The 25862-nt window shown below is 43.7% G+C and overlaps 1 protein-coding gene across 1 annotated transcript; it reads left to right on the top strand.

Annotated features, from left to right (window-relative positions):
• The first annotated feature begins 232 nt into the window (after window positions 1-232).
• Window positions 233-2093, top strand: LOC121584202. The gene is made up of 3 exons (XM_041900034.1): window positions 233-594; window positions 1008-1113; window positions 1456-2093. The coding sequence occupies exons 1-3, from the start codon at window positions 470-472 to the stop codon at window positions 1840-1842; spliced, it is 618 nt and encodes a 205-aa protein (XP_041755968.1). The 5' UTR covers window positions 233-469; the 3' UTR covers window positions 1843-2093.
• The last annotated feature ends 23769 nt before the right edge of the window (window positions 2094-25862 follow it).

The raw sequence follows: 25862 nt of genomic DNA, 5'->3' as shown, positions 1-25862 counted from the left end.
CAATCCTTCCTCAACCTGGCTATTTTCCTCGAAATTACGTCATGTCACGATTCCAAAGCTGTACGATATTACAGAGAACAAGTTAATTATCTTACATCTCGGAATAGATTTGTAATGTTGTACTTCTTGTTGACGAAATCCATGCTAGTGTTGGGTTTTTTAGCTAGCGCCCAATTGACTCCTTGAAGGAGAGCTCTCATTGTCCCAGAATCACCCAGAATGCACCACGCGGCCCATTGACGACGCGTGGGGAACGCACACATTCGGCGTTAATACGATACCAATGGAGTTTCCCATCTCCTCACAAGTATCTCTGATAAGATCTTCACTATGGTTGCGGATGTATCAAACCGGAAGAAAAACAGAAGTTGTGAAATGACATCGAAAATTCACGGAGTTATGATTTAAACACGGTATTTTAGTCGTCTTTTTTTACTACTGAAAACTGGGCATACAGAACATCGTTGACATGGCAGGAAAGCAACGGGAACTACCGTCTTGGATGGCAAGGAAGGATGAGGACAGAGTGAAAGAGAAGGAGACACTGAAGAGGGTAACTTCAGCCAAGAGAACAAGGAGGAAACGATTTGAAAGGTGGGCAGTGTGGTTTCATCCACTATCTCTGTTTCAACTAAGGACAAAGTAACCTGATATTGTTGAGATATTAAATGTATAAAATAGGGGGGCAGTGCCCTTACGAAAAACATTGCAGTATAACTGCAATACACTGTACTGCAGTTATATACTGCGTCCCAAATACGTTTTACTGCAGTAATGTTGCAGTGTAACTGCAGTTATTCTGAAAAATACCACGGTCAACTGCAGTTAGTGCACTTTTACAGCAGTTTCAAAACTGCAATCGTTTTCTGTAAGAGTGTGGTTCCACTAACTTTTCTATTTTTCAACTAAAAGTAACCTGATTCCATATTATTGGCCATATGGCTAAATGAAAATTATTCATTTTCTGCACATAGGACTCAATTTTCCCTCTCTTGCTGTTTGTTCAGAGTGGCTTTCTACTGCATGAATGAAAAGGAGCTGGTAGAGGCAGCTGTCAGTTATTTGAATGATTTTGGAGGTGGAGAAGATGGAGTTAGTCATGATGACAAACAGGTGATGATCCATAGACTGGGTGATGATCCACCCAGGAGTGTGGGGGGATGCAGCTAGCTAGCTTAGACTTGTAAAGTTTCACCACAGTATGAAAGTATGAAAGACCTCTAGTGGGGAACCCCCAGCTTTTATTTGATATATTCCAGAGCTAGCACACCTGATTCAACTAGTCAGGTAATCATCAAGCCCTTGACTAGGTGAATCAGGTGAGCTAGTTCAGGGATACAACAAAATTGTGAAACGTCTGGTGGAGAGGTTTGAGAATCACTTCTAGTGGATATAACTGAGCTATTTCTGTCTGCTTTATCCAATTCACCCTGTATATTGCATTCATTCCTACAGGTCAAGAGTAGTGTGGTGGGCTGCTCTGTGAATGCAAAAAACAACTGTGTCAAGGAGAAGAGGAGGAGGCTGTCTGAGTTGGACGTGGTGGAGAAGTCCTCAGACTCTGATGCCCAGGAGAGGACGTACGTCTCAGAAACAGACCTCGACGTAGCCGAGGAGGAGACTCTACTGTACGCTCAAAACAACAACACTCACAATAACAATACAGAGCAGGGACCTGAGGGTCAGAGTTCTGGACCAGGTCGAGGTCACGGTCACGACGATGCTGATGGTCCAGGGGATTTGGCTCAGGATGTTGAAGGAGCAGAGGACCACTCACGGTCACAGTCTCCCACAGCAGACGATGATGCCCTCCGGCTTGTACGGGAGATATTCTTCACCTGATGATAAACCACGGAACACTTTGAACTTTGAGACGCTTTCCTTACATACTGAGATGGGGGGTACACAGTGGGGTCATATAGACTAAAGTATCTTAAAAATAGTCGATGGGGGCAAATGGGACCCATGACATGAATGATTTCCTTCTCTGCTAATAGTGGGTTCTTGGTATATGTTAGTAAATACACTACCAGTCAAATGTTTGGACACACCTACTCATTCAAGGGTTTTCTTTATTTGTACTATTTTCTACATTGTAGAATAATAGTGAAGACATCACAACTATGAAATAACACATATGGAATCATGTTGTAACCAAAAAAGTGTTAAACAAATCAAAATATATTTTATATTTGAGATTCTTCAAATAGCCACCATTTGCCTTGATGACAGCTTCACACACGCTTGGCATTCTCTCAACCAGCTTCACCTGGAATGCTTTTCCAACAGTCTTGAAGGAGTTCCCACATATGCTGAGCACTTGTTGGCTGCTATTCCTTCACTCTGCGGTCCGACTCATCCCAAACCATCTCAATTTGGTTGAGGTCGGGGGATTGTGGAGGCCAGGTCATCTGCTGCAGCACTCCATCGCACTCCATCACTCTCCTTCTTGGTAAAATAGCCCTTACACAGCCTGGAGGTGTGTTGGGTCATTGTCCTGTTGAAAAACAAATTATAGTCCCACTAAGCCCAAACCAGATGGGATGGCGTATCGCTGGTTAAGTGTGCCTTGAATTCTAAATAAATCACAGACAGTGTCACTCCATAACACCTCCTCCTCCATGCTTTACGGTGGGAAATACACATACAGAGATCATCTGTTTACCCACACCGCGTCTCACAAAGACACTGCGGTTGGAACCAAGAATCTCCAATCTGGACTCCAGACCAAAGGACAAATTTCCACTGGTCTAATGTCCATTGCTCGTGTTTCATGGCCCAAGCAAGTCTCTTATTATTATTGGTGTCCTTTAGTAGTAGTTTCTTTGCAGCAATTTGACCATGAAGGCCTGTTTCACACAGTCTCCTCTGTAGCGTTGATGTTGAGATGTGTCTGTTACTTGAACTCTGTGAAGCATGTATTTGGGTTGCAATTTCTGAGGCTGGTAACTCTAATGAACTTATCCTCTGCAGCAGAGGTAACTCTGGGTCTTCCATTCCTGTGGTGGTCCTCATGAGAGACAGTTTCATCGTAGACTTGATGGTTTTGGAGACTGTAGTTAAAGAAACTTTCAAAGTTCTTGAAATGTTCCATATTGACCTTCATGTCTTAAAGTAATGATGGACTGTCGTTTCTCTTTGCTTATTTGAGCAGTTCTTGCCATAATATGGACTTGGTCTTTTACCAAATAGGGCTATCTTCTGTGTACCCCCCTACCTTGTCACAACACAACTGATTGGCTCAAACACATTAAGAAGGAAATAAATTCCACAAATTAACTTTTAAGAAGGCACACCTGTTAATTGAAATGCATTCCAGGTGACTACCTCATGAAGCTGGTTGAGAGAATGCCAAGTGTGCAAAGCTGTCATCAAAGCAAAGGTTGGCTATTTGAAGAATCTCAAACATAAAATATATTTTTATTTGTTTAACACTTTTTTGGTTACTACATGATTCCATGTGTGCTATTTCATAGTTTTGATGTCTTCACTATTATTCTACAATGTAGAAAATAGTACAAATAAAGAAAACCTTTGAATGAGTAGGTGTTCTAAAACTTTTGACCAGGAGTGTACATTTGTGACTCGTGAGCAAAATTGGTGGGTTTAACTTAACCTACTTTACCTAATATTCATGGTTTCAATTTTATCACACTATTTTACTGGAACATGGCAGCTAGCCAAAATGTATGCTATATATTTTTTAATTACTTAGGCAAGTTGTTGATTTATTAAAATGACCGTAGCATTTGTTGTCAACATTGCCTACCATGACACCGTAGGTCTATAGTAGCTACAGTAGCCTAGCGGTCAAAGACAGCAAAGCATCTGGTTGTCAGAGTTTATATGGAAAACTTTATTTGACTTAAAATATACATCTATGTACAGAGCAGAACACAAACATGAAAACAGACAAACTAAAGTTATGAATAGTTTGTTTTGAAAAACATGGCATAGTCATTTAAAATGTACATATTTTTGGTTGATCATGTTGAACATTGAAAAACTTTAAATAAACAAATCAGACATCGACTTTAGTTGTTTTTCCTGACCAACAAACAAAATGTTTGTGCCATCGTAAACCGTTGCAAAGAGGTTAGTTAGCCGTTGCTGAACATGTCCTCTTATTTGAACACTAGGGAGGACTTGACAATCCCTTTTTGGTTACCAGCAAGCCTCTCAACTGGGTTATTAGTTAGTTAGTTGTCTTCTCATCTCTTAGCTGCCGCCTCCCTGTCATCCAGGTCAGTACAGCTGCTGTAGCCAGCTCAGCATTAACACACACACAGACATAGTACCCTGCTGTCATACCAGCGAATGACACATAGCTCAAGTGGAGCCCCACAAACACACAGAGGCCCACAAGCATCAGTAGGCTGGAAGCAGCCTGACAGCTGACACTGAACCACAACAGCCCTCTGTCATCACAGCAGACTGCAAACAGAAAGGCCATGAGGGCAAAGGGCACCAGCACTAGTGGAATATACAGGCTCATAATGACCAGAACCCTGAGGATATCCACTAATACACCAGCAGTGGCAGCCATGTTGTTGTGTTGATCATCACAGGTAACTCCAACATCTGGTCCCTGGAGGCAGAAGTTGAAAGGGCTGATGATGGCCTCAGTAGAGCTGACCAACTGGCCGTGGGACACAATGAGGGCGTAGAGCTGCTGGGTGAAGATGAAGAGGAGGAGGAGGAAAGGAGCCACCGGAGGCCAGCAGTGTGGAGGTCTTCTGTTGCTGTGCTCCATGGTTGAGAGGTTAACCATTGCGAAGCGCCTGTAAGAGTCAGTGCACTTTCACTACCTCTCCTTGCCTCTAGTTGGGGTACTGTGGAGAAAGTAAATAAATAAATAAGATATAGAGGGGTCCATACTTGAACATTAGAAAAAGTTCAACTTTAAACATTTTCCTCAGTCTCAAAATGTGCATCAGCCAATTACAATCGTTGACATAGTTGCACGTGATTGAACTCTACATTGTAGCTGGTCCCATCAGATAACCTGCCACATGTTAGCCCTATGCTAACCTCACCTGCTGACATTATTTCCTGTAACAAATTCCACATCTGCCTATCAAAGAACTTAAAGGCCCAGTGCAGTCAAAAACGTGATTTTCCTCTGTTTTATATATATTTCCACACTACGAGGTTGGAATAATACTGTGAAAATTATGATAATACCCTCATAGTGTAAAGACCAGCTAAAATTTCAACCTGTTTTGGTGTGATGGAGTTTTGGCCTGCCTGGTGGCCATTGGTGTAGTGCAATTTTTTTAGGTGAGGGAGCGCAACAACAAAAAAGTAATATCAAATTTTGTACCGACAGATGTAACTTATTGAACATCATTGTAGAATAGGCATATGCATAAAATGCATCCTCCAATTGCAACGTCTTCCTATGCCTACAGTCAGAAGAAAATACCTTCAGTAGGCCATCATCACTGTCAATCGTGAATGATCATTCTTCATGTTTTACCGGTGAAATGTCCCAACTGCATGCCAATAATTTGATCTCAATCAGTTTAATGGGAATATGCATTTAGATCTTATTGAATTACTGTTTCGTGAGCGAATTAAAGCTGATGGTGTTAAACTATTAGCCTTTTGTAGGACTATTTTGTTTCAATCAAAGCATAGTAACCCGCGCTGTTGAGTTTTTGCTGCATAAGGAAAACATTTAGACTATTAAACATCAGGTAAGAAATTACGGAATTGTTTTTGATGTAACATATTGTAGGCTTACTACTGTATATAGGCCCTACTATTATATTCGGTTCTGTTATGTAAAATACTAAATCATCTTTACGCGATCTTGCGAGACTGCATAGGCCTACGCAAGACGTGGTACGTTTCTGTAAACTAAGACTTGGGACAGTAGGGTGAGTTCAAGTGCGTCGTACATGATCCCCAAGTCCATAACAAAATGTTTTGAGGACAGACATTTTAGCAACCCCTGGTAGAGCTCTGTCTGTGGTTGTTTTTGTTATGTCGGATTTGGCCTGCTCAAAGTGGTCAAGCCTCCGACGGACTGGCCTCTACACACATGCCTACAGTTATTCATTATTCGCGCAACCGCGCGAGAGAGAAGACAGGGAAAAACCACCATTAACCTACCTATAGGCTGCTATAGCCTACATATTTATTTGAGCAAAGTTGAGGACACAACAGTTCACCTGACAATAATTGAATCCAAACGTTACACTGTTGATTTTATGTCCATTTTACATTTACTGTACTTTGCCGCATTTACTGATAACGAAATCTGAAAATACTCTGGATACATTCAGTAACATAAGAATATTTGTGGAATATGTGGGGTAGGCGAAACACATAAAACAAAATTACAAGGGTTCGAGTGAGAGGACTAGCATGAAACACTGAGAATCTCACTGCTGATAAGACTGCCGATAGGTACTTATCACAATGGGAGGCCGTTCCTTCTCTTGATAGAACAAAAGCGGTACCTGCTGTGTGCGGACCAGGGAGCGCCGAACTTTCCGTTTCTACTTATTGTAGAATCGCAATGCTCTTTCCGTTCTTACGTTTCGTTTTTGCGTCTTTTACTTTTGGTTTTGTACACCACCTTCAAAACAGACAAATACTATTATTTTGGTTATTTAAAAGACATTTCAGAGCGGTTTAGATGGTACAATGATTATCTACACTGTACTTGCTTGTTTTGTCACAAACTGAAATGAGGTAAACTATTAGAATGATAACAACCAAGAAAGGGTGGAGCGATTTTTGTATATTGCACCTTTAACTAAGTCAGTTACAAGGTAATTAAAGGACATATGAAACAAGGGATCATTTAGAAGGAAACCCTTCACCAGGCAACATAGTATTATTTTTCAGTCTATAAACATTTGATCCCAAAAAATAGCAACAAAGGAATTGATAGTCAAGAAACCAGTCAAGTAACTGCAGCATATTACTTCAACAGATGCCATAGAAATAACAGTGTAGATTAAATTGATAGCCCATTGCCTAATACCAGACTTAAGATGGACATATGTGGGGTAGGCGCAACACATAAGACAAAAAAATTACAAGGGTTCGAGTGAGAGGAATAGCATGAAACACACTGAGAATCTTACTGCTGATAGACTGCCGACAGGTACTTATCACAGTGGGAGGCCGTTCCTTCTCTTGATAGAACAAAAGCGGTACCTGCTGTGTGCCGACCAGGTAGCGACAAACCTGCAGTTTCTACTTGCTGTAGAATCGCAATGCTCTTTCCATTCTTACGTTTCGTTTTTGCGTCTTTTACTTTCGGTTTTGTACACCAGTTTCAAAACAGACAAATACAATTATTTTGGATATTTAAAAGACATTTCAGAGCGGTTTAGATGGTACAATGATTATCTACACTGTACTTGCTTGTTTTGTCACAAACTGAAATGAGGCAAACTATTAGAATGATAACAACCACTCATTTACTGGAACATGACAGCTAGCCAAAAGGTATGCTAAATCTTTTTGAATTACTTTAGCTAGTTGTTGATTTCTTAAAGTGACCGTAGCATTTTTCTTGTCAACATTGCCGACCACAATGTACAGTAGGCCTATACTAACTACAGTAGCCTAGTGGTCAAAGAGAGCAAAGCATCTGGGTGTCAGAGTTTATATGAGAAACTTTATTTGACTTAAAATATACATCTATGTACAGAGCAGAACACAAACTTGAAAACATACAAACTAAAGTTATGAATAGTTTGTTTTGAAAAACATGACATATGCATAGTCATTTAAAATTTACATTTTGGTTGAACATTGAAAAACTTGAAATAAACAAATCAGAAGTCAACTTTAGTTGTTTTTCCTGACCAGCAAACAATTGTTTGCCAACATAAACTGTTGCAAAGAGGTCAGTTAGGGGTTGCTGAACATTTTATCTTATTTGAACACTAGGTAGGACTTGACAATCCCTTTTTGGTTACCAGCAAGCCTCTCCACTGTGTTATTAGTTAGTTAGTTGTCTTCTCATCTCTTAGCTGCCGCCTCCCTGTCATCCAGGTCAGTACAGCTGCTGTAGCCAGCACAGCATTAACACACACACAGACATAGTACCCTGCTGTCATACCAGCGAATGACACATAGCTCAAGTGGAGCCCCACAAACACACAGAGGCCCACAAGCATCAGTAGGCTGGAAGCAGCCTGACAGCCGACACTGAACCACAACAGCCCTCTGTCATCACAGCAGACTGCAAACAGAAAGGCCATGAGGGCAAAGGGCACCAGCACCAGTGGAGTATACAGGCTCATAATGACCAGAACCCTGAGGATATCCACTAATACACCAGCAGTGGCAGCCATGTTGTTGTGTTGATCATCACAGGTAACTCCAACATCTTGTCCCTGGAGGCAGAAGTTGAAAGGGCTGATGATGGCCTCAGTAGAGCTGACCAACTGGCAGTGGGTGTGTAGTGATGAGTAGGACTATTAGGCGTAGGCAACAGATCTTGATCGTGGTGGTGAAAGGACAGCCTGTAACAAAGTGGTCACATACCGTTTTGGGTTCCACTGCACAAGAGGGGTCTGTGGAGTTTTATGAACATCAAGGCAGACACGCTGTGAATTTGGAACATAGATTTCCATTTCGTTGGATAGGTTCATGAGGTGGATCAGTTTGTCTGCATAGGCCTACGCAAGAGGTGGTACGTTTCTGTAAACTAAGAACTGGGACAGTAGGGTGAGTTCAATTGCGTCATACATTATCCCCAAGTCCATAAGGGAGGAGGTCAGAGACCTGGCCGTGTGGTGCCAGGATAACAACCTCTCCCTCAACGTGATCAAGACAAAGGAGATGATTGTGGACTACAGGAAAAAAAATAGGACTGAGCACGCATCCATTCTCTTCGACGGGGCTGTAGTGCAACAGGTTGAGAGCTTCAAGTTCCTTGGTGTCCACCACCAACAAACTATCATGGTCCAAACACACCAAGACAGTCATGAAAAGGGCACGACAAAGCCTATTCCCACTCAGGAGACTGAAAAGATTTGGCATGGGTCCTCAGATCCTTAAAAAGTTATACAGCTGCACCATCGAGAGCATCCTGACTGGTTGCATCACCGCCTGGTATGGCAACTGCTCGTCCTCCGACCGCAAGGCACTACAGAGGGTAGTGCGTACGGCCCAGTACATCACTGGGGCCAAGCTTCCTGCCATCCAGGACCTCTATACCAGGCGGTGTCAGAGGAAGGCCCTAAAAATTGCCACCCTAGTTATAGACTGTTCTCTCTGCCACCGCACGGCAAGCGATACCGGAGCGCCAAGTATAGGTCCAAAAGGCTTCTTAACAGCTTCTAACCCCAAGCCATAAGACTCCTGAACAGCTAATCATGGCTACCCAGACTATTAGCATCCCCCCCACCTCACTCTTTTACGCTGCTGCTACTCTCTGTTTATTATCTGTGCATAGTCACTTTAAATCTACCCACATGTACATATTGCCTCAATTACCTCGACTAACCTGTGCCCCCGCACATTGACTATTTTTTACTTATCCATTTTTTACTTAACACTTATTTTTCTTAAAACTGCATTGTTGGTTAAGGTAAGTAAGCATTTCACTGTAAGGTCTATAATATAATAATATAATATGCCATTTAGCAGACGCTTTTATCCAAAGCGACTTACAGTCATGCGTGCATACATTTTTGTGTATGGGTGGTCCCGGGGATCGAACCCACTACCTTGGCGTTACAAGCGCCGTGCTCTACCAGCTGAGCTACAGAGGACCACAAAAACAGTCTACACCTGTTGTATTCGGCGCATGTGGCAAATAACATTTGATTTGAGTTCCTACGCAATTTTAATGCACATATGACTCAAAGAAGAGTCTTCAACTATAGGGTGCTTTTTTGAGTGCCCGTACCTGTGCGGTTGAGAAACTAGAGCAAGAACACTTGCAATTTTGTTTGGAACACAACCCTGCATCCCCGCCATCACACAATTACTGTTGTTTACTCAATCCAAAAATGACCCATTATAAATCGCATTCTGTGTCAGGTGGGCACCATTTGAAAGTTTGTTTTATTGCCAACATAACTAGCTAAATTATAAAATACGATCTGACAGTGTTAGGCTTTCACAAGGCAATTCAGAGAAACAGATCGTAATTTTGGTGCACATAGAAAGGAGTAATGAGAGCATTCAGGTGCGTGTTCCATGGCAAAAAAAACTCACAACAGACAAACTTAGGCTCATTCTGTTCAGAACAACCCAGGGTATATATATATTTTTTTAACCAGGCAAGTCAGTTAAGAACAAATTCTTATTTACAATGACGGCCTACCCTGGCCAAACCCTCCCCTAACCCGGATGACGCTGTGCGCCACCCTATGGGACTCCCAATCATGTTGTGATACAGCCCAGGATCGAACCAGGGTCTTTAGTGACGCCTCTAGCACTGAGATGCAGTGCCTTAGACTGCTGCGCCACTTGGGAGCCCTTGTCATCCTGGAACTGTACATCATAAATGTTGACACCGTATATGGCATGAGTTTTATGATATGGAAATGTGAAGTGCACATTTGGACTCATGGGTGTTTGGCTTGCTTGTATGACATCAAAGTGGGTATTTATCTTTCAAAAGACACTATATATACACAAACGCATGTGGACACCCCTTCAAATTAGTGGATTCTGCTATTTCAGCCACACCTGTTGCTGACAGGTGTACAAAATCGAGCACACAGCCATGCAATCTCCATAGACAAACATTGGCAGTAGAAAGGCCTTACTGAAGAGCTCAGTGACTTTAATCATGGCACCATCATTGGATGCCACCTTTCCAACAAGTCACTTCATCACATTTTTGCCCTGCTTGAGCTGAGCAGTGGAAACGCATTCTCTGGACTGTTGAACCACACTTCACCATCCGACGGAGGAATCTGGGTTTAGCAGATGCCAGGAGAATGCTACCTGCCCGAATGCATAGTGCCAACTGTAAAGTTTGGTGGAGGAGGAATAATGGTCTGGAGCTGTTTTTCATGGTTCGGGCTAGGCCCCTTAGTTCCAGTGAAGGGAAATCTTAACGCTACAGCATACAATGACATTCTAGACGATTCTGTGCTTGACAGTGCACAAAGCGAGGTCCATACAGAAATGGTTTCTCGAGATCGTTGTAGAAGAACTTGACTGGCCTCCACAGAGCCTTGACCTCAACCCCATTGAACACCTTTGAGATTAATTGGAACGCCAACTGCGAGCCAGGCCTAATTGCCCAACATACTAATGCTCTTGTGGCTGAATGGAAGCAAGTCCCCGCAGCAATGTTCCAACATCTAGTGGAAAGCCTTCCCAGAAGAGTGGAGGCTGTTATAGCAGCAAAGGTGGGACCAACTCCATATTAATGGCCATGATTTTGGAATGAGATGTTCAACGAGCAGGTGTCCACATACTTTTGGTCATGTAGTGTACATGGAGTCCTCTTAACTTACAGCATTTCCCTCACTCAGACAACAAAAACTGTGCAAAAGTTGCCCAATTAGAAGGAGGGATGGGGGCAACTTCTTGTTGTATGCGGTGCTCAAGTTCAGAACGTCTGTCAGTCAAAACCCATACATACAGTGCTGTGAAGCGCAGAGTCTGATCTCTGACATCATTTATAGCATGTTACTGTACAGCCACGGCGTTCCAATTTAGGCACTTATCAGTGTCCAAATCTGCCATTTTCAACCCATATATGGGTACGAGTGTAATGGGCTACACTTGCTATCCACAAACCAATGGCATTTCTAACGTTAGCGTTAGCCACCTAGCTTAATGGAGTGTCTCAGATTTCCGTACAGAATAATACAAAATGCTCCGAGACCAGGTTGCTCTAGGAGCTGAATAATCCGTCTTGAGTATTGTGGAATAATTCTAATGTTAAGGTAAGATTTAAATGAAGAAAGATTATCCAAGAGCAGTGCTGCCTTTCTTTCGATTCTATCAGTATCGACACATGTCTCAATGACACATAGTGAACGTTCTTTCTGCGTGGTGTTTTGGGAAACACGTTACATCTTCGGCCATTGCAGGAAAGATGCAGCGTTAAAACACTCATAAGTCTAAAGCTTACCGCATGCTTCCCAGTCAAAACAGTTCATGCATATATTATGACGATTTTGTGACGTTTTGGTGTTCGGCAGCGTTCGGCAGGGGTTTCTTCGGCTGTTTCAAAAGGTTGTCGAAGTTCAGTAGCTGAAGTCTATGCACCTTCGTCAGTGATTGGTCAACGGTAGGGATTCTTCTGTTCAAATATTTTTTATTGAACACACACAAGAATGGTGTATAGGTATGAAAGACACGTGTACAGTTCTTATCTAAACATAAGAGAACAGACATGAACATCAAGACCCAGAGTTCTGGGTACAAAACAAATATTACAAAACAAGACATACAAAACAGGGACAGGTAGAAAGAAAAAGGGTAGATGTAACTTATACCCCCCTTTATCCCGCCCCTTATTCCACCCTATTCCCCTCCCGACTGCTCGAGTGTCGGGGCCAGCACACGCTGCCCAAAGGTAGATAACAATATGACAATTGAGAGTGCGTTAAAAAGTACAAATTCACAGCGCCGACTGGTCCAAGTAAGAGAGGAAAGGCTGCCAGATTTGATCAAATGTTGATAATTTATTGTTCAGAATATATCAAATTCTTTCTAAGTGTACAGTGTTTGCCAATTCGCTGAGCCATAATTTGGTAGAGGGCGCTTCCATCTTTTTCCAAAACAACAAGATACATTTTTTTGCCGAAATGAGACTGTAAGAGATTAGTTGTTTTTGGGAGTTGGTTAATCCGTTTAGGGAATCGGACACTCCCAGGATTATCAGAAGCCGGTCTGGGTCTATTGAAGTCTCCAGAACTTCAGAGAGGACCCCAAAAATTCCACACCAATAACCATACAGGCTAGAGCATAGGGCAAAGCAGTGGAGTAGTGTACCCTGCTCAGCCTGACATTTATCACACATAGGGGATGTATCAGGAAATATCCTATGCAGTTTAGTTTTGGAATAGTGTAATCTGTGTAATACCTTAAATTGTATGAGACGATGTCTGGAGTTAATGGAGCAGGTGTGGATATACTCCAAGCTATCCTCCCAGTCTGCCACCGAAATATCAGTCTCTAGTTCTTCCTCCCATTTTGCCTTAATGGCATCAGTAGAGGGTGCACTAACAGATTGAAAAGTGTCATATAGACGAGATATCTGTCTGAGGTGGGGCATATTTTTATGCATCCGTCAAACATGGAAGGTTTAGCATTCCCAAATGTTGGGAGGTGTTTTCTAACATAGTCTCTAATTTGTAGGAATCTGAAAAAGTTACTTCTGGGAAGGTTATAAGTTTCCATCAGCGATTCAAAGGAAGCAAAGGTCCCTCCTATATATAAATCCCCTATAGTACTTATCCCCAACTCTCCCCATCGCTCAAAGGTGTTATCAAGGTTAGAGGGGGCAAAGGAGGGATTCCTGGCAACAGGGAGCATGAATGATATTGGTCTAAGCTCAAAGTGGACTTTAATTTGCTTCCAGATTCGGACTGTGCTATGTATAATAGGATTGTTACGGTAAAGTGACATCTCCAGATTGACAGGTGACAAAATCACAGCACCAATAGAGAAGGGGTGACACTCCTCACGCTCCATACTAAGCCAGCTGGATGGCGGGGGTGCGTCATCCAGCAAAAACGTAACAGCGCGGAGGTTAGCGGCCCAATAGTAAAATATAAAATTTGGGAGAGACAATCCCCCTTCCATCTTGGATTTACATAGGTGTTTTTTACCTATCCTGTGTGTTTTATAATCCCAGATGAAAGGATTGATAATAGAGTCCAGTTGTTTATGAAAGGATTTAGGTATGAATACTGGGATGTTCTGGTATAGGTAGAGCAGTTGTGGGAGGAAGACCATTTTAATGGCATTAATTCTTCCGAGCAAAGAAATTGGGAGAGTTCTCCAAAATTGTATGTTTGCCTTGAGATTTTGCATCAGAGAGGGGAAATTCTCTTTAAATAGTAAGGAGTATTGTTTGGTAACTACAATTCCAAGGTAGATACATTTTTCTGAAGATAACTTGTTTTGCAACCGTATGTGCATTAATTCACTCTTGTTCCAATTTATTCTGTATCCCGAGAAGGTACCAAACAAATTAATCACCTCAAGAATAGCTGGAATACTAGCTTGGGGTTCTGTTACATAGAGGAGAATATCATCTGCGTATAGGGACATCTTATTTAGAGTATCTTTAGTATTATAGCCGTGTATTGCTGAATGAGATCTGATCGCTTGAGCGAGAGGTTCAATAATTAGGGCGAAGAGCATAGGCGACAGCGCACAACCCTGCCTTGTCCCTCTGTAAAGGTTAAATCGGGGTAACAGTGATTGGTTAGTGAGTATTCTCGCACAGGGGTTCCTATATAAAAGCTGGATCCAATTTATGAACCCATCTCCAATATTAAATTTATGTAGGACCTTGAATAGATAGGGCCACTCAACTTGGTCAAAGGCCTTTTCGGCGTCAAGAGATATAACGACAAGGTCCACGTTAGGTAACCTCTGAGAATTCATAATGTTGAAGAGGCGCCTGAGATTGAAGAATGAGTTTCTGTTAGGGATAAAGCCAGTCTGGTCCGAATGGACCAATTTGCCATCGGTAGGGATTCTTCAATGAAGTGTTTGTCATTCAACGACAGACGACTAGCTTTCATGCACTTTCATGCACATCACTCTGTCATGCTGATTGAGTTAGAATAACAGACTGGAAGCTTTAAAAGGAGGGTGGTGCTTGAAATCATTGTTCTTCCTCTGTTAACCATGGTTACCTGCAAGGAAACACGTGCCGTCATCATTGCTTTGCACAAAAAGGGCTTCACGGGCAAGTTGCTGCTAGTAAGATTGCACCTAAATCAACCATTTATCGGATCATCAAGAACTTCAAGGAGAGAGGTTCTATTGTTGTGAAGAAGGCTTCAGGGCGCCGAAGAAAGTCCAGCAAGCGCCAGGATCGTCTCCTAAAGTTGATTCAGCTACGGGATCGGGGCACCACCAGTGCAGAACTTGCTCAGGAATGGCAGCAGGCAGGTGTGAGTGCATCTGCACGCACAGTGAGGCGAAGACTTTTGGAGGATGGCCTGGTGTCAAGAAGGGCAGAGAGGAAGCCACTTCTCTCCAGGAAATAAATCAGGGACAGACTGATATTCTGCAAAAGGTAACGGGATTGGACTGATGAGGACTGGGGTAAAGTCATTTTCTCTGATGAATCCCCTTTCCGATTGTTTGGGGCGTCCGGAAAAAAGCTTGTCCGGAGAAGACAAGGTGAGCGCTACCATCAGTCCTGTGTCACGCCAACAGTAACGCATCCTGAGAGCATTCATGTGTGGGGTTGCTTTTCAGCCAAGGGAGTGGGCTAACTCACAATTTTGCCTAAGAACAGCCATGAATAAAGAATGGTACCAACACATCCTCCGAGAGCAACTTCTCCCAACCATCCAAGAACAGTTTGGTGACGAACAATGCCTTTTCCAGCATGATGGAGCGCCTTGCCATAAGGCAAAAGTGATAACTAAGTGGCTCGGGGAACAAAACATCAACATTTTGGGTCCATGGCCAGGAAACTCCCCAGACCTTAATCCCATTGAGAACTTGTGGTCAGTCCTAAAGAGGCGGGTGGACAAACAAAACCCCACAAATTCTGACAAACTCCAAGCATTGATTATGCAAGAATGGGCTGCCATCAGTCAGGATGTGGCCCAGAAGTTAATTGACAGCATGCCAGGGCGGATTGTAGAGGTCTTGAAAAAGAATGGTCAACACTGCAAATATAGACTCTTTGCATAAACTTAATGTAATTGTCAATAAAAGCCTTTGACACTTATGGAATGTTTGTAATTATACTTCAGTATACCATAGTAACATCTGACAAAAATATCTAAAAACACTGAAGCAGCAAACTTTGTGAAGACCAATACTTGTGTCATTCTCAAAACTTTTGACCACGACTGTATAGACCTTTATATTTTCCCCATAAAAACACATGGATGTATGTGATACAAAAATGCAAAAACTTGGGATTTTGTCATGTATGCAAAAACAAGCCTTTTGAATTTTGTAACATTAGTAAGTAGCCTAGTCAAGGATGTGATTATCATGCAATATTGGCACTCTACACTTGAGACAAACCAAGTGAAGGGCAACGTACACCTTGAATTTGGAGGTTTAAATACATCCCTCTGGTGGCCAAGTTGACCTATTTTAAGCTAGGCATGGGGTTAGGGGTTAAGGTTAGGAGTTAAGTTAAAGGGTTATGGTTAGCTAAAAGGGTTAAGGTTAGGGAAAGGGTTAGCTGACATGCTAAGTAGTTGCAAAATAGCAAGTAGTTAAAAAGTTGCTAAAATGTTAAAGTTGTCCATGATGAGATTCAAACATGCAACCTTTGGGTTACTAGACGTTTGCGTTATTATGCCCACCCATCCTCAGTGTCCCGGATTGACGTTTACTATGTTACATCTAGCATTGTTGGGAAGGGCTCATAAGCAAGCATTTCACGGTAAAGTTTACACCAGTTGTATTCTGTGCATGTGACAAATAAATGTTTTATTTGATTTAGTCTGAGTCCAGGCGGCCTAGAGAGATATCACCTATGGCTGCAAATATTGAGGCACTTATTCTAATGCTTACCCTATAATTATGCACTAAATCAAGAGGTGGCACATCATTACGCACCGGTTAGGCTACATATCATGAAATATATTGAGTCAAAAACAGACAGTAGCCAAATAAAACTCAATTGAATGAACATGAAATGTATTTCAATATCATTGAAATATTTACACCTGGTGATAAAGGTGATAAAACCAACAGCCACATTCCATTCTATGATTAGTGGTGCATGTGAGGGAGATGTCTCCGGTCTGACTGAGCCTGCATTCCATAGAACGGGTTGGTGTTTGTGTACTGGGAGGTACCAGGGAGGATCGGGTATGGATAATGATGAGCGGAACCTTGTCTTAGGGGCCAAACTCTGGTTTCTATACAGTAAGAACTGTCTTCACAGCAAATGCTATCTGGCTGGGGGATACTCTTTTTCTCATATACCAAGCCTCACCTTTTGACCCATTCCACACATCTGCTGTTTGTCATGTAGACTAAGAGGGTGTATCTTTGCTATAAAATATTTTTGTATTCTCTGTATGTGGGAGCTCTCGGCCAGCCTCATTATTGCAGAGCGCTCACTCTATTCACTTACATTGGGGAAAAAAAAGTATTTAGTCAGCCACCAATTGTGCAAGTTCTCCCACTTAAAAAGATGAGAGAGGCCTGTAATTTTCATCATAGGTACACGTAAACTATGACAGACAAAATGTATTTGCAAATTATGGTGGAAAATAAGTATTTGGTCAATAACAAAAGTTTCTCAATACTTTGTTATATACCCTTTGTTGGCAATGACACAGGTCAAACGTTTTCTGTAAGTCTTCACAAGGTTTTCACACACTGTTGCTGGTATTTTGGCCCATTCCTCCATGCAGATCTCCTCTAGAGCAGTGATGTTTTGGGGCTGTCGCTGGGCAACACGGACTTTCAACTCCCTCCAAAGATTTTCTATGGGGTTGAGATCTGGAGACTGGCTAGGCCACTCCAGGACCTTGAAATGCTTCTTACGAAGCCACTCCTTCGTTGCCCGGGCGGTGTGTTTGGGATCATTGTCATGCTGAAAGACCCAGCCACGTTTCATCTTCAATGCCCTTACGATACATGGCCCCATTCATTCTTTCCTTTACACGGATCAGTCGTCCTGGTCCCTTTGCAGAAAAACAGCCCCAAAGCATGATGTTTCCACCCCCATGCTTCACAGTAGGTATGGTGTTCTTTGGATGCAACTCAGCATTCTTTGTCCTCCAAACACGACAAGTTGAGTTTTTACCAAAAAGTTCTATTTTGGTTTCATCTGACCATATGACATTCTCCCAATCCTCTTCTGGATCATCCAAATGCACTCTAGCAAACTTCAGACGGGCCTGGACATGTACTGGCTTAAGCAGGGGGACACGTCTGGCACTGCAGGATTTGAGTCCCTGGCGGCGTAGTGTGTTACTGATGGTAGGCTTTGTTACTTTGGTCCCAGCTCTCTGCAGGTCATTCACTAGGTCCCCCCGTGTGGTTCTGGGATTTTTGCTCACCGTTCTTGTGATCATTTTGACCCCACAGGGTGAGATCTTGCGTGGAGCCCCAGATCGAGGGAGATTATCAGTGGTCTTGTATGTCTTCCATTTCCTAATAATTGCTCCCACAGTTGCTTTGTTCAAACCAAGCTGCTTACCTATTGCAGCTGCAGTCTTCCCAGCCTGGTGCAGGTCTACAATTTTGTTTCTGGTGTCCTTTGACAGCTCTTTGGTCTTGGCCATAGTGGAGTTTGGAGAGTGACTGTTTGAGGTTGTGGACAGGTGACTTTTATACTGATAACAAGTTCAAACAGGTGCCATTAATACAGGTAACAAGTGGAGGACAGAGGAGCCTCTTAAAGAAGAAGTTACAGGTCTGTGAGAGCCAGAAATCTTGCTTGTTTGTAGGTGACCAAATACTTATTTTCCACCATAATTTGCAAATAAATTCATTAAAAATCCTACAATGTGATTTTCTGGGAAAAAAATGCTCAATTTGTCTGTCATAGTTGACGTGTACCTATGATGAAAATGACAGGCCTCTCTCATCTTTTTAAGTGGGAGAACTTGCACAATTGGTGGCTGACTAAATACTTTTTTCCCCCACTGTATGTGTGTGGTGTGACCTGCTCCCTTATTAATACGTTTTGAATAAAGTAATATCCTAATTGGTGATTGACCTTGTCTCTCCTTATTATTAATTAGAATTTACAATACACAGTCATCTTGTTTTCATTTGAAGCATATTTTTATCCTTCGCTTGTTTGTAACAATTGCAAAGACATTGGCAACTTTGTATTTGTAGTCAATTTCTTTGTGAAGTTGTCGGTGGTCACAGAGACAAATATCTTGATTCTATTTAGAGGAGATTATTCTGTGTATAAAGTGACGCGGTAGGGAAACCCGCATCTAACAACGTACTTAGCTGTTCTACGAGTGGTCTGAGGCAGTCGGTAAATAAAGAGCGTTTTCAAGTGCAACTTTAATAATGATGGTTTTGGAAAACAGCTCGGAGATTTAACGATGCTCCTACAAAGGTTCTAACGATGAACTTAGCCAAGATGCTTTTGGGAAACCGGACCTAGGTGAAAATTGGTGTGTGCTTTAGTAACTTTGATTAGCAGATTGTGACATTCGACTGCTGTTAATGCCGCATTCAAAACAACTTGGAACTCTGAAATCTCCGACTTCAGTGTGTTCATGACAACTGGGAACTCGAAAGAAAACAAGCTCAGACTATGAAAAATCGTTTTGAACGGTCATCCAACTCGGAATTCCAAGTTGGAAACTCTGCCATCTTTCTAGAGCTCCGACTTTCCGACTTGATGATCACTGACGACATGATTTGATCTCGTGTTTTTCAGAGTTGTCTTGAAATGCTGCCACAGAGTTTCTAAACCCAGAGACCGGGGTTTGGGGTTAGAGAAGTCAATAAGAGAAGTGAAACATTATTCCGCTAATACAGGAGTTGTAAGGCCCAGTGCACTACTATTGTGAAATACATTTATTTATACATTTTTGTTTTGTTTTTTGGGGGCCTCTCACAGCACACCGATATGACAACATATCGGTTTTGACAATTATCAATGTGGATAATGCAGCTACTTTGACCGTAGTGTAAATGGTTGAAGAATTGGTCCGACTTCAAAAGCACTTGATCATGTCGGACTTACGACTTCCCACAAGCACCACAGCTCAGCACAGCATAGTTACTTAATTCTTTGTTTTTGTTCCATAAGCTCGTAAAACAAAACAAAAAGTTATAGCCCTATACAAACAATGTTTCTCTTATGAAATGTCATTCTTGTAGGCTAATTAGCTATATTCTTAAACTTGCCATTTGCATGTAAAAATGTACTGGGATAGGCTATATAGCATAGGCTATGTACAGTATCATTTTTTTTTAAACACCTATAACCGTAGGAAATAGGCATTGTGTTTGGGTCTGGACAATAAAGACAGGCAGAAGAACAATTACATGCATCAAAAGCTACTTTCACATTATTTTGGCAGGCGCCAAGTGCCTTAAGAGGATGGTCATTGGATTGGGTCCAAATGACTCAAAAGCGCCCAACAGCTAGGCTTATCGTTGCCTGGAAACCCTACGCTGAATTGCATTGAGAATTACATTGAATTCTATGTCGGGCAGATATGATAGTTTGAGTCAGGAAGGTTTCCTCTCACAACCTCTACATGCCAGAATGTTGAATAAAATGACATGTTAAAGTAGGCTACTTTACCGGTTGTCCATGCGGCTGGTCCTTTCGGTGGTGGGCACATGAGAACATATCCACAGGAAAGTATAAATACATAAACCTTTCAAAGGGTTTCCAGGCAAGGCTAATGGCAATATGCTGTTTTATAAATACTTACATTTGAAGGTGTTACCACATCAAAATAAAGTGTGTATACAACTTACCTAGGTAAATAATAATGATCTTGAGTCAAGTTGAGGTAGTCAACATCTTTCTTTAAACAATACTCTGCAGGTGTTGAACAGACTCAAAGTTGAGCATTAGTGCACTTTGGATTGAACCTGTTAACTGGATAAGTTTCACTTTGAGATGTGTCATGTGCTAATATTTAATTTGTGTCAGTGGATCATCATAATAATAACTGCTTGGCTTGCAGGTTTTGAATTGGGCTTTAAAGTAGTCCAGCAGTCAAATTGGTGAAATGCTTGCTTCATTTATTTTCACCTAGCCAACTACATCAACTGCATAAATTACCTAAATTTCACCAGCATATAAGAAACAATACAGAAAAGGTTTGTAGGCCATTTTATGTCCTACACATGAGAAAAATTAGCTGTCAAAGTCAGAGCTGCCAACTCTCAGGCATTGGCCGTGAGACACACACATTTGACCCTCTTCTGACACTCTCACAGCACACCAAGTTGAGGTAAAGTCAACATCTTTCTTTAAACAATGCTCAGCAGGTGTTGAGAGGACTCAAAGTTGAGCATTAGTGCACTTTGGATTGAACCAGTTAACTGGATAAGTTAAGTTTCACTTTGAGATGTGTCATCACGTGCTAATATTTAGCTTGTGTCAGCTGATCCCCATAATAATAACTGCGTGGCTATTAGCAACGGGACTTTCCTTGTAAGCAGGTTTTGAATTGGGCTTTAGTAGTCCAAGTAGTCCAGAAGTCAAATTGGTGAAATGCTTGCTTCATTTATTTTCACCAAGCCAACTATATCAACTGCATAAATGGCCTAAATTTCACCAGCATATAAGAAACAATACAGAAAAGGTTTGTAGGCCATTTTATGTCCTACACATGAGAAACATGAGCTGTCAAAGTCAGAGCTGCCAACTCTCACGCATTGGCCGTGAGACACGCATTTGACCTGCTTCTCACACTCTCACGGCACACCTCATATATCTCATGCATTGAAAATTACTGCTTTTATTTTTGTAATGTTTTATTTTTCAGCGGGTTAACTTTTCAACTGAGCACCAAATCGTTTTTAAATCGCCGTATTTGCGCCTGCAATTTAACATCACTAGCGGAACCTCTATCATTGTCCTGTCTTGCCACAGCACTGTGAACCGCGGCACATTGAAGCATATGATTAGTCTAGTTATGTAAGGGATCAAAGGGATTGGATGCATGTTTTAATGAAACGCCCCTCAAGACTAGAGTGGCGCTGAATGGAGATAAATAATGTTCTCCACTTAGTTTATACAACTATAAAAAGAGCAGCATGGTAGTGCTGTTTTATGTACAATGTTGTAAACAAAATTAGTTTGCTGTTACTCCCATCCCTATTATTGCAGAATGAAGCCTTTTGACAGCATGTACTGAAGTCGATTTAATCCACACTTGCATTAGTCCCATCGTTTGGTGATTGACATTTAGGCTGTGTGTCACGATCGTCGTAAGAACCGGACCAAGGCGCAGCGTGATATGCGTACATCTTTTAATGAGTACTTTATTAACAATAACAAAATGATACGTGAAGTCCTAAGGTTAACAAAACACAAACCTCTCCGGAACAAGATCCCACAAATGACAAGTGTAAAACAGGCTGCCTAAGTATGGTTCCCAATCAGAGACAACAAGCCACAGCTGCCTCTGATTGGGAACCACTCCGGCCAACATAGAAACACATGAACTAGAACATGAACATAGAACACTAAACATAGAAACTAAACAATAAACCTAGGAGGCGGATCCGGCTCCGGGCGTGACCACCACTCTCTAGCTACCCCCCGTAGCGCCCCTGGTCTGGTCCCGCTGGCTGGAGCTGGACTGGACATCGGTGGAGCAGATTGCTTAGGCTCCGGTGTGGAGCAGCTGACCGGTACCTGACCAGGCACCGGTGTAACAGGCACGGGCTGTGCCGAACTGACGACGCGCACCACTGGCTTGGTGCGGGGAGCAGGAACCGGCCGGACCGGGCTGGCGACGCGCACCACTGGCTTGGTGCGGGGAGCAGGAACAGGCCGGACCGGGCTGGCGACTCGCACCACTGGCTTGGTGCGGGGCACAGGAACGGGCCGGACCGGGCTGACGACGCGCACCACAGGCTTGGTGCGAGGGGCAGGAACAGGCCGGGCCGGGCTGGCGACGCGCACCACTGGCTTGGTGCGAGGGGCAGGAACAGGCCGGGCCGGGCTGGCGACGCGCACCACTGGCTTGGTGCGAGGGGCAGGAACAGGCCGGACCGGGCTGGCGACGCGCACCACTGGCTTGGTGCGAGGGGCAGGAACGGGTCGGGCTGGACTGGGAACACGCACCACTAACTTAGTGCGGGGAGCAGGAACGGGTTGGGCCGTACTGGGAACACGCACCACTAACTTAGTGCGGGGAGCAGGAACGGGTTGGGCCGTACTGGGAACACGCACCACTAACTTAGTGCGGGGAGCGGGAACGGGTCGGGCCGGACTGGGAACACGCACCACTAACTTAGTGCGGGGAGCGGGAACGGGTTGGGCCGGACTGGGAACACGCACCACTAACTTAGTGCGGGGAGCAGGAATGGGTTGGGCCGTACTGGGAACACGCACCACTAACTTAGTGCGGGGAGCAGGAACGGGCCTGACTGTACTGGGAACCCACACCACTGGCCTTGTGCGGGAATCAGGAACGGGCCGGACCGGACTGGTGACACACACCACTTGCTTGGTGCGAGGAGCGGGACTGGGTTTCCTCATAAACCTCAGCTCCCTCTGCTGCCTACTCAGTTCCTCTCGCCGTGCCTCCACACTCTCCTTCTCCCTCCTGACCAATGGCCCCAGTAACCTGGTGGCCTCCTCTCCTAGTCCACAAACTCGCCCTGTAGCTGCCTCCAGCAGCCCCGTCGTCCATGCCGTGTGCCCCCCCCCCAAAACAATTCTTGGGGTTGCCTCTCGCCTGTCCGACGACGGCCCGGTTGGCGCCGCTTCTCCTCTCCTGCCTGGGCATCCTCCCTCATCGCCCTCCGGTAGCGGACGGCCTCCTCCTCGGTGATCTTCCCCCAACCGAGGAGGACATCCACTAGCGTTACCTCCAGCGTTTGCTCCTGGACACGCTGCTTGGTCCTTATTTGGTGGGATCTTCTGTCACGATCGTCGTAAGAACCGGACCAAGGCGCAGCGGGATATGCGTACATCTTTTAATGAGTACTTTATTAACAATAACAAAACAACAAAACGATACGTGAAGTCCTAAGGTTAACAAAACACAAACCTCTCCGGAACAAGATCCCACAAATGACAAGTGCAAAACAGGCTGCCTAAGTATGGTTCCCAATCAGAGACAACAAGCCACAGCTGCCTCTGATTGGGAACCACCCCGGCCAACATAGAAACACATGAACTAGAACATGAACATAGAACACTAAACATAGAAACTAAACAAACCTACACACCCTGGCTCAACATTAAAGAGTCCCCAGAGCCAGGGCGTGACACTGTGACAACGAAAAGGCAGCAGACAGACCTACAGTATGTTTTAGCAAGGATGTTTGGTAGGGTGACCGACCTTATTTGTACTGGTACTATCTGGCTGGCTGAACCTGGACATCTTGCCGGCCGGCCTGACCTAGCTATTTGGCCGACCAGCTGGACTTAGCTATCTGGCCGGCCAGCTGGACTTAGCCTTTAGGTCGGCCAGCCGGCAGGAACTAGCTGCCTGGCCGTACGGCCGGACGGACGTAGCTATCTGGCCGGATGGTTGGACCTAGCTATCTGGCCAACTGGACCTACCTTTCTGGCCGGCCGTCCGGCCGGTGCAACCTATCTGGCCGGACCTATTTGGCCGGCGGACTGGTACTATTTGGCCGGCCGTACCTATCTGGCCGGCCGTGCCTACCAATCTGGCCGGCCATGCTTACCAATCTGGCCGGATGGGTTTACCAATCTGGACAGCCGGGCCTACCAATCTGGCCAGTCTGACCTACCTGGCCGGCCGGCCGGACCTAGCCATCTGGCCGGCCGGTTGGACCTAGGTATCTGGTCTGCCGGACCTAACTGTCTGGCCGCCCGGCCGGAGCAAGCTATGTGGCCGGCAAGCTGGACCTAGCCATCTTGCCGGACCTAGCTATGTGGTCGGCTGTACCTAGCCATCTGGCCGGAAAGCTGGCTGGACCTAGCGACCTGCCAGTCCTAGCTATCTTGCCGGCCAGACCTATCTATCTGTCATGAAGGCTGGCCAGACCTAGCTATATGGCCAGCCAGACCAAGCTTTCTTACCGGCCAGCTGGCCAGACCTAGCCATCTGGCCGGCCGGCCGAGCGGACCAACCTATCTGGACTGCCGAACCTAGCTGTCCTGATATAGATACTTTTGTATCTGCTTCCTCCAGCATCTTCACAAGGTCATTTTGCTGTTGTTCTGGGATTTATTTGCACTTTTCGCACCAAAGTACATTCACCTCTAGGAGACAGAATGCGTCTCCTTCCTGAGCGGTATGACAGCTGCGTGGTCCCATGGTGGTGTTTATACTTGCATACTATTGTTTGTACAGATGAACGTGGTACATTCAGGCATTTGGAAATTGCTCCCAAGGATGAACCAGACTTGTGGAGGTCTACAATTTTATTTTTGAGGTCTTGGCTGATTTATTTGGATTTTCCCATGATGTCAAGCAAAGAGGCACTGAGTTTGAAGGTAGGCCTTGAAATACATCCACAGGTACACCTCCAGTTGACTCAAATGATGTCAATTAGCCTATCAGAAGCTTCTAAAGCCATTACATCATTTTCTGGAATTTTCCAAACTGTTTAAAGGCACCGTCAATTTAGTGGATGTAAACTTCTGACCCACTGGAATTGTGATACAATGAATTATAAGTGAAATAATCTGTCTGTAAACAATTGTTGGAAAAATTACTTGTGTCATGCAGAAAGTAGATGTCCTAACCGACTTGCCAAAACTATAGTTTGTAAACAAGAAATTTGTGGAGTGGTTGAAAAACAAGTTTTAATGACTCCAACCTAAGTGTATGTAAACTTCCGACTTCAACTGTATTCGGCCTTTAGCCTATTGCATAAATCTCATTGCTACAGAACTGTTTTTAATTGGTTAATGTTGCATTGGATACGTTTTATAAGTCATGTTAAGATCTTGGCTTGCTTTTTGACTCAGAAAGTGATATTGACTCAGAAAAGGTTGGTGACCACTGCCCTAGATCAACACCAACAATTTAAAATAGGCTACTAAAATCATTCCAATCCCGATTAAAAGGCAAATGCAGTTTAGCAGTTTTCGGGCTAGCTTT

This window comes from Coregonus clupeaformis, chromosome 16 (genome assembly GCF_020615455.1).
Source record: "Coregonus clupeaformis isolate EN_2021a chromosome 16, ASM2061545v1, whole genome shotgun sequence".
Lineage (NCBI taxonomy): Eukaryota > Metazoa > Chordata > Actinopteri > Salmoniformes > Salmonidae > Coregonus > Coregonus clupeaformis.
This window is presented reverse-complemented; position numbering and strand designations above follow the sequence as displayed.